At 34.8% G+C, this 15481-nt stretch overlaps 1 protein-coding gene across 2 annotated transcripts in view; it reads right to left on the minus strand.

Moving 5' to 3' along the window:
• heph (polypyrimidine tract-binding protein 1 heph) overlaps nucleotides 1–9241 on the minus strand; it is a 583478-nt gene extending 574237 nt beyond the window's left edge. The window contains exon 1 of one of the 2 annotated variants that reach the window (XM_085952127.1): nucleotides 8770–9241. Coding sequence is in view for 1 of the 2 variants with exons in the window: in XM_085952125.1 (XP_085808251.1) it covers nucleotides 8770–8832 (63 nt within the window). In the remaining variant the exon portion in view is untranslated. The remainder of the gene's footprint in view (nucleotides 1–8769) is intronic. The other variant, XM_085952125.1, reaches the window with a different exon arrangement.
• Nucleotides 9242–15481: the final 6240 nt, after the last annotated feature.

A 15481-nucleotide genomic window follows, 5' to 3' on the forward strand; every position in this document is an offset into this window, starting at 1 on the left:
TGTCATATAAATAACAATAGACTCTCGAAGCTTAAAAAAAAGCTTTCGGGATTGATTTTATTTCTAAGTGTACTGTAAAAAGAAAATTAATTGAAATACTAGCAATACGATTATCATGAAAAGCCAAATAAATATAATAAATTATTTTGCATTTTAGGTAGGTACCTACCTATGTAAGTAATGATTATATGTATTATTTTCTAGGATTTTTATATGAAAGTATATGTTCTTTTGAGTTCTTCTTTATCGATTAACACATTCGGAAAAATATATTACTATACATAGACAATACGTCAAAAATATCAATTGACCATTTACTAGGACCTACTGGCGAAATTTGTTAAAAAGAATATATTGATTATCAAATACATATACCAAATGGAAGAAATCACAAAATAATTGATATTTGATATACTTTTGAGTACTTTTATCTATTCAATATGTATACGGATCAATTATAGGTACGTGAAAACAAATTGAAAAGTGTATCAGCTAACATCAACAAAACATTGTTGATTGGTCAACCGATACAATAAAATCATACATTATATTTCATTAGGCGATTGTTTATTGATTAAAATAACATTATGTTTTCTAAATGAATGTCACGGCACAATAACAATTGACTAAACTACGAAACATACGTGTAAAAATTTAAACGACCAACATTGTAAGCTGGCCCCGTTGGAAATGAACATTACAACGCTGTGCATATTAAATTTATCGCCAGATTTATTCGTCTCGTAAAAGGCAGTCTCCATTTCCAACCCTTTATCGCGAGGCAGCCGCGGCGGAGTCTTCGATCCGGGGCGCGGGGGATGATTTATAATAAAGAGTGGGGTGGGCGAGGTGCCCGCCGGCGGAAGCCAGGGGGATACCCGGCAGCATCATCAGCGAGGGAGGACGCCGGCTAAACGGAGGAAGAGGAAGACCACCCTCCAGCACAGGAAGTGACACCCGACGTCGCTTCTCTTTTCCACCTTCAACTCTAGGAATCGACAGGATTCTCAACTTTCTGAAAATCGAAACAACTATAGGTATATTGTTTTCTAAGCATCTAGACACATATAGCTATGAAGTAACTACAAACACAGGCCGGCCAATCAATACTAAGTAAATATAAGTTATTTGTTTTTACTTCATAAAATTTATATTAGAACCATATAAATACTTGGCCAAATGGCAAATAGGTGCTTATGGAGGTACAAAAGTAAAAACAGTAGAATTAATTGGTGTACCTACATAATATAATATGCGGAATATTTTTTTTGTAATACAATAGTACCTAATTCTAATATTAATATACCTTCACTGTAACATGGAATACTGGCCTAGCCAGCCACGTACTATAATAATGACAAATTATTTAATTTTTCATTATCTTAGCTAAACCTTAGTCTGTGCAGTAATTATTTTAAGAAGTCGCGAGTCGAAATCACAGGTGTGTGGTCTATAAATCAATCATCAAAGAAGTACGAAGAACTCATTAGAAAAATGTATGGTGGTACGTAGAAAAAAATATCGAAAAGAAATGTTTTTCTCATATCTCAACAATGTTAGATTATATGATATTGTTTGCGATATATGTAAGAACCTACCTATGTACTCTATACGCATACAAATTCCTCTCCTATCGCTCCATGCAAACAGATAAATTTAAAAAAAATCCAGTACATATTATGTCAATATGTATACATATTATATTCATCAGTTATTTAGGTACCTACTGGAAGAAAAAATAATAAAATTACAAACTGTTATTGTAATGCGTTGCTTAGGGGCGGCAAATTAAGGAATGAATCTTACTATCATTACCATTTCTGAAAGGAATGGTTTTCCATCAAGCGGACGATGCGGATGCAACGTTTGAAAGTACCGACATATTAGTTTAAAGAAATCATTGGGGTCCCTCAAACTTATCAGTTCCTCAGACCTTCACGTACCTGAAACCATCGTTGTTTGAGAGGAGGTTTCGTAGAAATGCTCTAATCATCAGTATAATATACTTAAGTACCTACATAATTTTTTTCAATATTTATGTTGCAATAAATTCATTGTCATTTTAAGATGGTAAAATAGTAAGTACTTATGCACCCAAAAAATTTGCATAAAATTTGAGACTAAAAATGAAAGGGTACAGCATTCTACCTAGGCACTTTACCTAGGGACGTTGCTGTGTGAGAGTGAATAGATAAATTAATTCTGCGGTACTTAGTATTATGAAACATGTAGGTAGGCATCCATAATACTTATATATTAACAACCTACAACTTGACATCAATGTTTCAAACTGTATGCAAAAATGTTTGAACACTATTTACATACTTAACAATTTCCAGCATCTATTCTATTAATTAGTGTGAAGTGAATGAAGTTGTATTTTGGGATATCATTTTCTACACATTAATAACATCAGCATCCTACATATTACATATTACCTACATATTTTATGAAAAAATATTATATTCAACATGCACAAGCTAGTTTTCTAGTGTTTAATAAGTATTTATCGATACATACAGTAATTAGTAATTACCAACTTATATTTAATGAATAATAAGTCAACTGTGTCTAGGTATTTTATCCACAAACGATAAATATTATCGGTTTAAAAGAAAAGTATAATGTTACAAATAATTACTGATCAATTATACTGAGCTATTATTTCACTTAATAAAATGTAAAATAATAATAACAAGGAAAGATCCTATCAACGTGGATCAACCCATAGCTGGATGAAGACCTAGCCAAGCTGATGACATTCCTCTTTATCCTGCGCATAGCATTGGCATGTATACCTGCAGAACTAAACTATCTCTTCGATCCAGTGCCCTATATAATATACCTACACTTTCATTTCAGACGTTTTTTACGTCTTGGATACAACTACTTTCACTGGATTAGTCCAGGATTGTCTCAAGCGAACTGTGTCCTAATCATTTTATCAAAAACATATTATACCGCATACTAAGTTTAGTCGTCCCTTTGCAAAATATTTTGTTTTATCTTTACGTGTGGAATGCTCAGAATACTTGCAAAACCACATTATGTTTCTTTGTACTGAGTATGTCATACTCTGGACTTGTAAGACTTGTTGGAAACGATTAGCGTCGATATAATAATTATGTTCTACATATCTACATTGCATTTCTCAAAGTAAGAGTTTTCACTGGCCAGTAGGTTATAAATCTGTAGGAAGATGTCAAAACGTGATGTGTCCATTTTTTTGGCAAATTGGGTGAGGTTTACAATATTCTAGGTCTTATAGGTTGGAAGAAATAAGCTCTGTCAGTATGTGATTTGTTCATTGTAATATATTTAGAAGTTTAAAATTGCTCCCCTGAACAATTTAGAAAAACGGACATATCGTGTTTTTCCATCTTACTACAGAAATATATCTCGCTAAAATTGAGTATGTTCAACAAGCTTTTTTTATGCACGCAAGGAATCTTTACAAACTTTCTTTCATATGAAAAACATGTTTATTTTTTTTGATAGATAGACGATACAAAATACACATACAAATACAAAAACAATCAAAGTTTGAAAATCGTCGAAGAAATAGCGAGTACACGCCAACGAGACTTTCCCCATTATGAAACTTCACACTTTCCCAAGGGTTGACCTGCGTTGCTCGTAGCACCGCATCGATGTGAACAATATTGCAAATAATGATGGGGGGTTAGGATATTTTGATGAACAAAAAACTTCAGTAATATAAAATGAAATAAAAACTACTTTACACTAACTACTACACCCACGATGACCGCGCGGCTTAAGCGTCGTGGGTCCCAGATGCGAATAATGGGTCTGGCAGGTATACATATTGTTTTTTCAATTTGTGTATGAGTCAGATAATGGACCTGATAGGTTGATCAAGAGATCATTTCTCGTAAAAACAAAATATGTTAATGCAAACCTCCACTATGTGGAGGCCCTATGATCTTATTAGGATCGGACATGGTCGAAAAAAAATTATAACGTATCTACTTTCCCGTCTGTCATAAAGCGTGGCGGTTGGACTGAGATAAGCGAAATACTAATATTCGAAAAGAATAATAGTACATAATACCTAATAAATAACACTACAGTACCACGCAGGTACCACACCAAATTGGCCGCGATAAATAGCAATAACTCATAATGTTTTTAATAACAAACAAAAATGTAAAATTGTCTTTGGAAGTAAATAGTTAAAATCCCGTTTATGGAATTAAATAATAGTAAATTCTAAAAAAATATATATAAGTATCAGAAAAGAAATGCAGGTAGGTACTACTAAGAAAGAAGAACGCGCCAATTTGTTACAGCATATTGAAAAATATACCAGTGACATTGGAGTTAACAGACAGTTTTTTTAAACTACAACAGTCCATGACCCATAATATTATTATTACAGTAGTGAAACACGCCACAGAATTAATAAAATCACAAATCCTACGTATTGTGGCCTCAACAGGATCGAGCCCGGAGCCCCAGATATAAGAAACCAGTACCTCAATTCATGTAGGAAATCTAAATACAGAGAAAAGTTCCAACCTCATAAAAAATATTATAATTTATTTTGCCATAAAAACATTTTAATGAAGTCTGCGTTAACAACATTTTAATCGCACTTTTACCGCTGTATTTATAGATTTAATGAGTCGCGCCGAGTTTCCCTCGTAATAATGTTGCCGACTTCTATGTATACACGACTTTACGTATTGCTAGGCCACAAATTAAACCGATTAGGTATATAGCACATATTTCTGTAAGAGTGCATAAAGATAATACAATCATTTTCCGGCTTATCCGTATTAAACCCAAAACCCTATTTGACAGCCGTCATGATACTTAGGCCTCAATTGCGGTGGCACAGCATAGCTTTGCCCACAATTAAGTATTGGCCTTTATTGTGAGAGATAAGATTAGTTAGACAGCTTCAGAAATTTTATAACAAAATGTAAATGCGAAGATAATTTGAAAGAGCTTTCATTAAAAACTAATCCATTAAAGGTTGGAGGGCACTGAGCATATTATCGAAATCACAGTTTAATTCATGTAGGTAATTTTAACTGCTTGTAAGTGCGACTTATTTTAAGATTGTATTCAAATAGGTACTCAGCTAATTAATAATAACACAGTGGTACTCAAACTGTGCGGCACAACGGATACCAGTGAAAATCTTCAATCTCAGACAATCTTAAAGCGCTAATGCGCGATTGCAATAATAGATCCCTCTGTTGCACCAGTCAGTCCGATGCTTTGTCAATGCAACCTGTCTCACCTTAGCATTTTGTTTACAAAAATACGTTCAGATAATATTGAGAAGTTCACATGGATTCAAAATCTGAGAGAAATAATGGCAGATGCAGTGACTCATCTTGTAGTGTAATGCGTGGGATGGTAAGTTAAGGAAATAATAGGTGCGAATAATATAGTTTTTGAGTATAGATTCTGTCTTTAAGTCCACAAAATTTTCGCCTGCGGCTCGAACGATTTGTGGCGCTTGATCATAATTAAAAAAAACTCATTACGTTTATCGGTTTAAAATAGCGAAATAATGAAGAAGTAGCGGGTAATATCTTTACATCAAATCTGAGACAAAATATATATATATATATATAAATATATAAGTAGGGAGGCATTTTGAGTCTAACTGAGGGTGACACATGCCCTAATTGTGTCCCTGGGTAGCTGTACCTAGTTTCAGTCCAAATTTTTAAAAACTATGCGGAGAACAAACGGTTTGACCGTCTCACTAATTCTCATTTTCAGGGCGCCATGAAAAAATATTTAAGACAGGTGCCGTGAGGCGAAAAAGTTTGAAAGCCCCTGATATGTGCGATGATGGTATATAAAGCAGAATAGGATTACGGGTAACTAAGATATAAATCGATTGTTGAAACATGACAATGAATATTGGGTGAGATTAAAAGATACACACGTATGTAAGAAGAGAAACGATTTTTTTGAATTGTTCAAAGAAAAATTATAAAAAAATAATTGTAAGGTGTACTTAGCTATCTAGTTAGGTACAATAAATGACATGGTCTGTCTTTTCAGGAGCAGTTAGTTATAAGCTACATTTATATCACAATGTGAATGCTTCAGTTCCGGTACAAGTCAAACATGTTTCGTATTCGAAATGGTCAATGTATGTACCTAGTTTACTAACGAAACAATACATCCATTCATAACAAATTCAAGTTTCAATGTTTGTGTTGACAATGTCTGTGGGCCTTACATTTAATATATTTATGAAATCGACTGATTAAGTAAATCAAAAATACATATTTTGCAGGTGATATTCTTCGAAGTCCCCCCCCCCCCTCTTTCTATGTGTAATATTGTAAATATTGAAATTTCATTGTAAAAGTTTTAAACAAATTTACATATTTGCTACATTGGAAGGTTGTTCCATATCATTTCAAGTACATGCGTGAGTACCCTACTGATGGTATTCTTATAAAACTGGTTGCATATCTATTATGTATTATATTATTACACCAATCGATAGAATTTTCAACTCTGTTGCCACAATACATACAATCTGAAAACCCCAAATTAAACAAAAACGTTGTTTGCTCGTTAATTAATCTTTAACTGTGTAATAATTTATTGTAAAATAGATTCATGTTGTTATGTATTTAGCCTAGATTCACTGAAAATAAAATAAGTACATTTGTATTATTTTTCCCAAAAAATATATGTATTCCAAAATTTGCCACCCCCTAAATCTTAGCACTACGGGCGCTCGTCCGGCCCACCCTACCTACGGACCGGCCCTGTGTGAATGATATTGTGAGATTGAACATCATAAACTGTCTTGGATTCTACAATGAAGCATGATATTATCAAACAAATCTACCTACTTCCCACCTTGAGGCCTCTTAATAATTAATAGCTGGTTTACGCAAAAAAAAAAACTACGTGAGCTGAAATAATTGAAACATTGAAATAACTGTAATTACGAGTATATTTAGCAACTGAATGTTTTGAGCTATTTCAATGAGAAATATTTTTATTATTGAAATCAGTTAAAATCTGAAAAAATCGACTAATAAATTCATTAATATGTTTTACTTATAACTCGAAAAGTAAAGAACGTGGGGCAATAAAACAATCACAGAAATACTTCAACTAAAAAAACGATATGCACACTTGGCACGGATTAAAAATATTCTGGAAAACGTAATTAAAAACTCAACACATGGGTTGTACAAAATAAAGGGAAAACTAAATTTTATTGTTTTATTTCTTTGGCAACTGAATAAATAAAAAAATAAGTTTCTCCGTGGATAATAAAATTTTACTTTAATCATAACGGCCGTAAAAAGTATTTTTAATCAAACGAAATCCCGTGAAAGCCACTAAATGGGCCTAATTGACATTTATTAAATTCAATTCAACTGTCAAACGTGGACTACGTTCGCTGTCATGCGCATTTGACAGATGCATCCGTCTGCCATTTTTTGAAACTGGCCAACAGAATTAATGGTAGGTAGGTATATTTTTATTGAGGTAGAATAAATACAAATTTTACAATATATTTAGAAAATTAATATAGAGTGCGACAAACGGCATGAGCGTAGATAGATTGATATTATCTCTTAAATATAATAAAGCAAAAGTACCTAAGAAGCATTATTTTATTTATGATTTATTAATTCGAGAGATTAACCACAAATGCGACATTTGACAATTGATTTTGTTATTCTGATGTGAATGTTTGATTTAGAATACGATAACAACCCTCCCCCTTCTCACCAAGTAACACCACTGTCAAAACAATGCTAATAAAGAACATTTTGTATTTACTAAGTACTTATTTTGCACTTTATTGGCGTGACTTTCTAATCAATTTCGATTAAGCTTATATATTTATATTGTTAATGAGTAATATGTACGAAAGAAAATAAATATTATGCTGCAGAGAACAAAACTAAGGACCTACTTAAGCGAGTATTCAAATTTATGAAATAATTAAATCCGCTTAATACGAAAAATAAGTAGACAGACTTAACATACAAAACAGGATAATTCTCAAAGAGAATAAATAATTAATTTAAATATTAATCAATTCCGACGTCGGGAACAAACGCCGCCCTTGGTCCGCCCCGCTCGGTTTGAAGTGGCCTTTATGTCCCTAATTGACTTTATTGAAGTCAATTGACTTGGAAGATGTACAAACTGGGAGCAAACGACAAGAAGTACCTACTCGACACGTCGGCGAGAAAGAAAATGGCGCGCGCGTACAAAAGTCGAAAGTTTTCGCTATCAAAATACAAGGAATAAAATAATAATCCAACTTTTGGTGAAACTTCCGAAGCTGCCCATGCGCACTAACGCCAAACACGTGGAGAATAAATCCCGGCGCGTATTGCTTCATAATAATAATATCAAAATCGTGCCCGCCCGCCTGCCTGTTCGGCCAAGTTATTCGATCAATTCGGATGTAATATTGTAATACAAGCATTTCGGTTTGAAATGTTTGAAAAAACATTTATTTCTTTCAAGAGTCGATGACTCGAAAATTGGCGGGAAAATTGACGGAAATACCCACGCTCTTATATAAAACTAATAGAACAACATTATTTATTTGACATGTTACAAAAAGCAGTAGGTATTATCTCATTCAGCTATTTTAACCGCATATGCCAAAAATGATGTGACAGATGACAAGCAACACGAAATTCGAGCGAGTATATTTTTTTAAATCAGTTACACGCAGTTTCAAATTTTTAATTGGGATGTAAATAACAGTAGAAGATAGTAAATATTTACCTTTTCGATCATAACAGATTCGATCAATGTCCTGTCGAATAAATCCCAAGTGTCGGTACGCATCCGACACGAAAGTGACAGCAGCTGACGAAAACTTTTTTTACGGAAGTGCACTTCCTACAATAGTAAAACTTGCTCGGAAAACTGTGTACACTGACAGAAACAATTGCATCCACACTGACACACAACAATTTTATTAATCACAATGTTTATATTAGTACGAAAACTGCCGCCCAAATTCAGTACACCGGCAACAACAAAACAATCGAAACAGTTTAATAAATTCGAGTTCACGCACTAGGGATTTTTAACAACTTTTGTCCTTTAACTCATGTACACTGGCGTAAAAAAATGTAAGTACACACTTCAAATAAACAGTGGGGCCCGATGTAAATAATAATGTAAAGTTAAAAAAGGATAACGAGAGATGATAGCGGCTCGCACCACGCCGCACAGAAACAGCTGAATAACTAAAATAATTCCCAGTCGCGGTGTGCGTGTTTAGTCGAATAATGCCGCCATAGCGCCGAGAGTGTGTTGGTGAGGGAAAGAGTGTTGGTGTGTGACGCGGCAAGACTCCACGGAGAGGGAAGGCTGTTTTATTTGTGTGCGTCGATCTTATTGGATGCGAGAGTGTGTGCGAGAATCTATGTGGCCTCGGGAGCATGGAGAATAAATTCTTTGTTTACGACTGAATCCGTTTGTGTTCTTTTTTATTAAATTCATCGCCATTGCCAAAAATGCACAAGTAACAAGTGTTTGATTTTTTTATGCTAGAAGAATCTCAACCAAAAACACCAGATGTGGGAGGACGATTTCAAATCTAAAGCCCGCAAGGAAGGTTTAAACCTTCCTTCTCTGATTGTACAGAAACAGCTGATTTTATGAACACGTACGTCATTCTTGTTGTGCAAAGGATATCTGATCCTGACATCACCAACTATTTTCCTACGTATAAATAATATTATCGTTAATTCATCGTTTTCAACATTTACACTTTTTCATTCATCATCGGCGCTACGATCCAATGTGGGTTGTGGCCGCCATCTTAATCGCCGGTAAACATCTACACTATCATTTTTACCCCAAGGTTCCCTCCACCACTATTGCCTCATATAATATGATGTGTATATTTCTACAAATCACAACCATCTTAGTCGGATACTCCTGTTCCGGTTTGCGCACCTACAATCCGACCCCATAGAAAAAGGTCTCCCAGTAATAACAATGAAATATACGCCCATTATGTTACCGTGTAATTGTAAACCCATTGTTGCTTATGCGAGAATAGGCTTTTTTAACGCGACTCACAAAACAAAGGTTGGGAAACGCTGCAATAGGAAATTAATTGCCAACATATTTTTACGCAACTATTAAAAATATATTTTATTGTTTTAACTAAAATGATAATTGAAAAATATTTATTTAACGTTAGTTAACTGATTGAGCCTTGAATTCATTCACAAGATCAATAGCTAAGACCAGTTTTTGTTTCATAATAATAAATTGAAGCCATCAGAAGCGAAGCAGCATGTCATACATTACGACATCTGCACACTTTGCGGGTTTTGTTTCCAATACTTTCATTTCTTATATACGGAAAACAAAGGTCGGTTTTGACGAGAATATAATTTAAAATGAACAAAAAAATTTAAATGGAAACATAAAAACTATTCAGATGAATTAGGTAGGTACCGATCATTTACTGAAATATTACAGAGAAATAAATATGAAACATCGTGTATTTTTTTCTGCAATACGACCTTTAGAATATGCGTAATCCATTACCTATAGGTAAAAGGAAAATGAACGAAAAAAAATATTGCGCGGAAATGACATCTTCATCAATCTTGACAATAAAATATTGGTAAATTATTTTCTCTTCTGGTACCTATTTTTGGTCGATATATTTTATTTAAGAAATTAAATAAATTACTTTGTGCCACGACGACGGTAGTTATTCAACTGAACATTAGATTTGCATGGGCATAGCCAGGGCTGCATACATCTTACTTAGATCGCACAGAATTGGCCTCCGTATTTTCTGATGACGGAATGCCGGTTGTACATCGCGTGCGTGCTCCATGTGATACGTGGCATCTAACCAAGGTCCACGACTCTCAACTTTAGAGCGTTAAGAAACGATGTACCTATCCTTCGAGGTAACTAGAATATTATGTTCTCCAGATAAATTCTTCCAGATAGCGACATTCCGCGTCCATTGATCTACCTGTGGTCTCATAAGTGAGTTTGGAAACTCGGTTGGGTATGTTTGAAAGAGGGAGCCCAAAAAACCCATTCAAAAACCCACGAAGCTCCTCTTCAATATACTGGAAGAGAAAGGGGTCTCGGTAGATTTAGGCTAAGGTGGTTAAATTGTATAGAAAGAGCTACAGCATCTTCGAGGCCGACAAGGCTAGTAAAGAGTAGGATGTGTCCTGGAGGCACAAAAGACTCACATTGTCAATAAATAATATTAGTATTAAATGAGTTTTTTTTATACGATAAACCATCAATATTTTGAATATTTTGATGAACAATTACAAATTATCTTAAATAGCATAACGTCATAAGCATAGTACAACAAAATGTCAAAATCAGCTGCCACCTTGTGTCTGTAGCCATCTGAACTACCGATTCAACTACATTAAAAATGTTCTCAAATCGCAATCGATCAATGTAATACAAAAAGGTCATATGCATACCTACACACTGCACTCATAAAACTAAAAATATATTTTTGTAAAAACATTAAATAAAGAATGTGGCATTCTTAAATCTTCTGAATTATTCGTTGAATAAAAAAAATACCTACTTTATCAAATTATTATTAGGTAGTGCAACTAATACATTAAAACCTGACGCTGGCTTGTAATCAAGGTAAGTATAATTGGTACCATAGTACCTTGATTCAAAATTACAAAACCAGACGCCAATATTAGCGAGAGTAGCGAAACTCGTTGCATGACTATTAGTTAATTTCGTCGCAATTATGTAGGGTGAATGTGGCTAAATTCATATAGCATATTGGCTGGAATCAGATGGATGCTGGTTCGAGTCATTTTCGAAACCATGTTTTTTCAAGATTTTTTCTAATAAGTATGTTTTTGAAGTATTTCTGAATCATGTATAAAAAAAAAATATCGGTATTAGGGTCGTTTCCACGATTTTTTTAAGAAACCTTTTTGATAGAATACATATTTTATGTCAGCGGCTTTCCGAACGGACGAAACTGTTACTGGGCAATAGTATTTATTACATAACGTGGTTATTGAAGTTATTTATCTAATAATCACATAATTTGTTCAAACTACACCAACCTTCATTATTATTTGAATCCACCCAAATAATGTCCATTAATATTAGTATTGAAATACGTAGCTGTATTATTACAATTCGTATAGCTCCATAAGCTGCACCTAACATAATTCAATAAGTGCACTGAGCCGTATTGGGTGGGTGTGGAATGGACGTCTACGATATTACGTAAACTGCACACATAATAATAATTCACGCATTATCATCTCGCTCCGGCGAATGAATACCGTCACGGTAAACGAATAATGTGAAATATTTTAACAATACGATCGAATTTCCACAATATCCGTTATTTTCGCTGAAAGTGAAAGTTGCTACCTATGTATCCATCAGTTAGACTTTTTACTAAATGATTAGTTATCCTACCTTGGTTTTTAAGTACATACCAACGAATAGTTAGGTAGGTACACAAGGACCACATTAGTACAGATTTTTTTAATATACCTACCAACCTACCAAACATTTAAGTTTTAACTTACCGCGATAACGGTGACATATATACATAATAATATAATTGTATAGTTGTCGCTATTCCCACGTATTGTATATAATATGTCTGACATCGTCTATCTATAGTTATCTTCACCAAACGAGACACCATCAGCGGGGTCATTTCTGACTATTGTAGATTGGTGCTCCCACAAACGTGTGTATTTTGAACTGGCATAAATTAATTAATTTAATTGCGTGATTGCGTTATTTCTTTTCCTCCCCTAAGCGAAGAAGACCCTACCCCTATCCTTATTTTCCAACCCCGACCATGAACGTAAGAAGGTAGAAAAGGTGCTTGAGTTGTATGGCGCATCTGAACTCGTCTGTGAAAAAAATTAGCTTATGGTATGCAAAAGGTTAGAATAAATGCAAAAATATAGAATAACTGAACATATTATTTTTTTCTGATAGTGCCCATCCACCGGAAAATTGTGGTAGCATTGCACGTTACCTAATAAATGTGTAATAAACGAACATTTCAGAGCTTATTTAAATAGCATTATCCGAAATCTATATATATAAAATAAAGTCGGGTTAGTTACACCATTTATAACTCGAGAACGGCTGGACCGATTTTCAGGATCTTTGATTTGTTGGATTTGTCTCAGCCCCGAATAGCAGAATAACTATTAAAACATCGGATAAATCACGGAAAAAATAAATTATGAAGAAAATTCATTTTCTCATACATTTTGTATCGAACGGCTTTTGACTGATGTCGATGAATTTAAACGATGGAGCTCGCGCATACGAAAACAAAAGAAAATCACAAAAAAATGAAATCCGTATACAACGCCATCTCTGATACATGGCAGAAACAATAAACAAGAAACAAACCAACAAAAGAAAGTATGAACATGGCGTTTTTGACAGTTGATTCAGTTCAGCCTCAGATAATACCGAATGACTTTTTTGTAGACAAATAGCGATTTTGATCGTGATTTTCAAACGATAAGTTTCCTTCTAAAATCTTCACTTTGTGAGGTTATCAAATTTGTGAATGTGCGCGTATCGATAATTGCTTCATTATGTAATTTTGAATTGTGTGATTAATTTTCCAGTGTTATTTACAATGCCGCGAGCCAGAAGATCGAATCTATATAAAACAAAGTCAGGTTAATTACACCATTTATTTTATAACTCAAAAACGGCTGGACCGATTTTTATGATCTTTAATTTGTTGGATTTGTCTCTGCCCTGAATAGCAGAATAACTATTAAAACATCGAAAAAATTTACGGAAAAAGAAATTATGAAGAACATTCATTTTCTTATACATTTCGTATGGAACGGCTTTTTTGATGATGTCTATTGATGATGTAGAACTGATTGACTGATTTCGATAAATTTTTTTTGTTCGTCTCGGCCTCGAGAAGCTTCCTCGCGCATTGGAAAAGTCAGAAAATCACAAAAAAATCCGTATACACCGCCATTTCTGATACATGAGTATTGCAATTCAGTAATGTACATCAAATACATCTGCAAATATGTCACCAAAGGCAGCGATATTGTGGTTTTTGGCGTTCAAACTCCCAATACCAATGATAAAATCACGCACTATCAAGTTTGTCGATATGTGAGCTGCAATGAAGCAATTTGGCGTATTTTCTCATTCCCCATTCATGAACGTCATCCCACTGCTGTACATTTGGCGGTGCATCTGGAGAATGGTCAACGAGTTTATTTTAATGCATTGAATGTTGCTCAACGTGCTGTAACACCTCCAGCGACAAAATTGACCAGTTTCTTTTTAATTTGTCAAAGCGATCCGTTTGCACGAACGTTGCTCTACTCTGAGATGCCACGTTATTACACTTGGAACGCTTCATCGAAGAAATTTCAACGTCGGAAGCAAGGCGATGCGGTTTTTGATCATCTGGATGTGTATTCTAATGATGCTCTTGGTCGCATTTACACAGTTCATCCGAAGAATGACGAATGCTCCTACTTGCGGTTGTTGATGGTAAATGTTCGTGGGCCGACATAATTTGAATCACTTCGAACTGTCAATGGTGTAGTGTGTCCAACATTTCGTGCTGCATGTCAACAGCTCAATTTTCTTGAAAACGATATTCATTGGGACATGAAAATCGCTGTAGCAATTGTTTCTGCATCTCCAAGTTAGATACGTACATTATTTGCTATCATTATTTCGACATGCTTCCCATCAAATCCACCTGAACTGTGGAACAAGTACAAGGATGACATGTCAGAAGACATTTTACATCGAATTCGTGTCAGTTCAGAGAATCCCGATCTCGAAGTGAATGAGGGGATACATAACCAGGCTTTGCCTTTGATCGAAGACATTGTTATCTCATGTGCGGCAGTTTGTTAGTCAAGTTAGGAATGCCAACGCCACATCGTGGAATGAATGACGCTTTTAATCGAGAATTGGAACGTGAACGTGAACGTGAATATGATCGAGATGCATTGAACCGATCGGTTTGATCGAATGTACCAATGTTGAACCCCCAACAAAAGGAAGTGTACGATACGTTAATGCAGTCAATTAATGATGGAAATGGTGGTTTATTTATCCTCAATGCGCCTGGTGGAACTGGGAAGACATTTTTCATGTCAATGATTTTGGCCACTGTTCGTGCGAGATCCGAAATTTCTGTAGCAGTTGCTTCGTCTGGGATAGCGGCCACGTTGTAAGAAGGATGCCTAACGGCTCATTCAGCGTTGAAATTGCCGTTAAACCTTCAAACGACTGAAACACCGACAAGCAGTATTGCGAAACACTCAGCAATGGCCAAAGTTTTGGTAGCAAGTAAAATCATCACCTGGGATGAATGCACAATGGCGCACAAATACGCATTGGCAGCACTCAATCGAACTATGAAAAATCTGCGCAATTACTCAAGATGTTTTGGTGGCGCAATGATTCTACTATCTGG

Source organism: Rhyacophila brunnea, unplaced genomic scaffold, assembly GCF_057557595.1.
Source record: "Rhyacophila brunnea isolate RB1 unplaced genomic scaffold, BYU_Rbru_1.0 scaffold_3, whole genome shotgun sequence".
Lineage (NCBI taxonomy): Eukaryota > Metazoa > Arthropoda > Insecta > Trichoptera > Rhyacophilidae > Rhyacophila > Rhyacophila brunnea.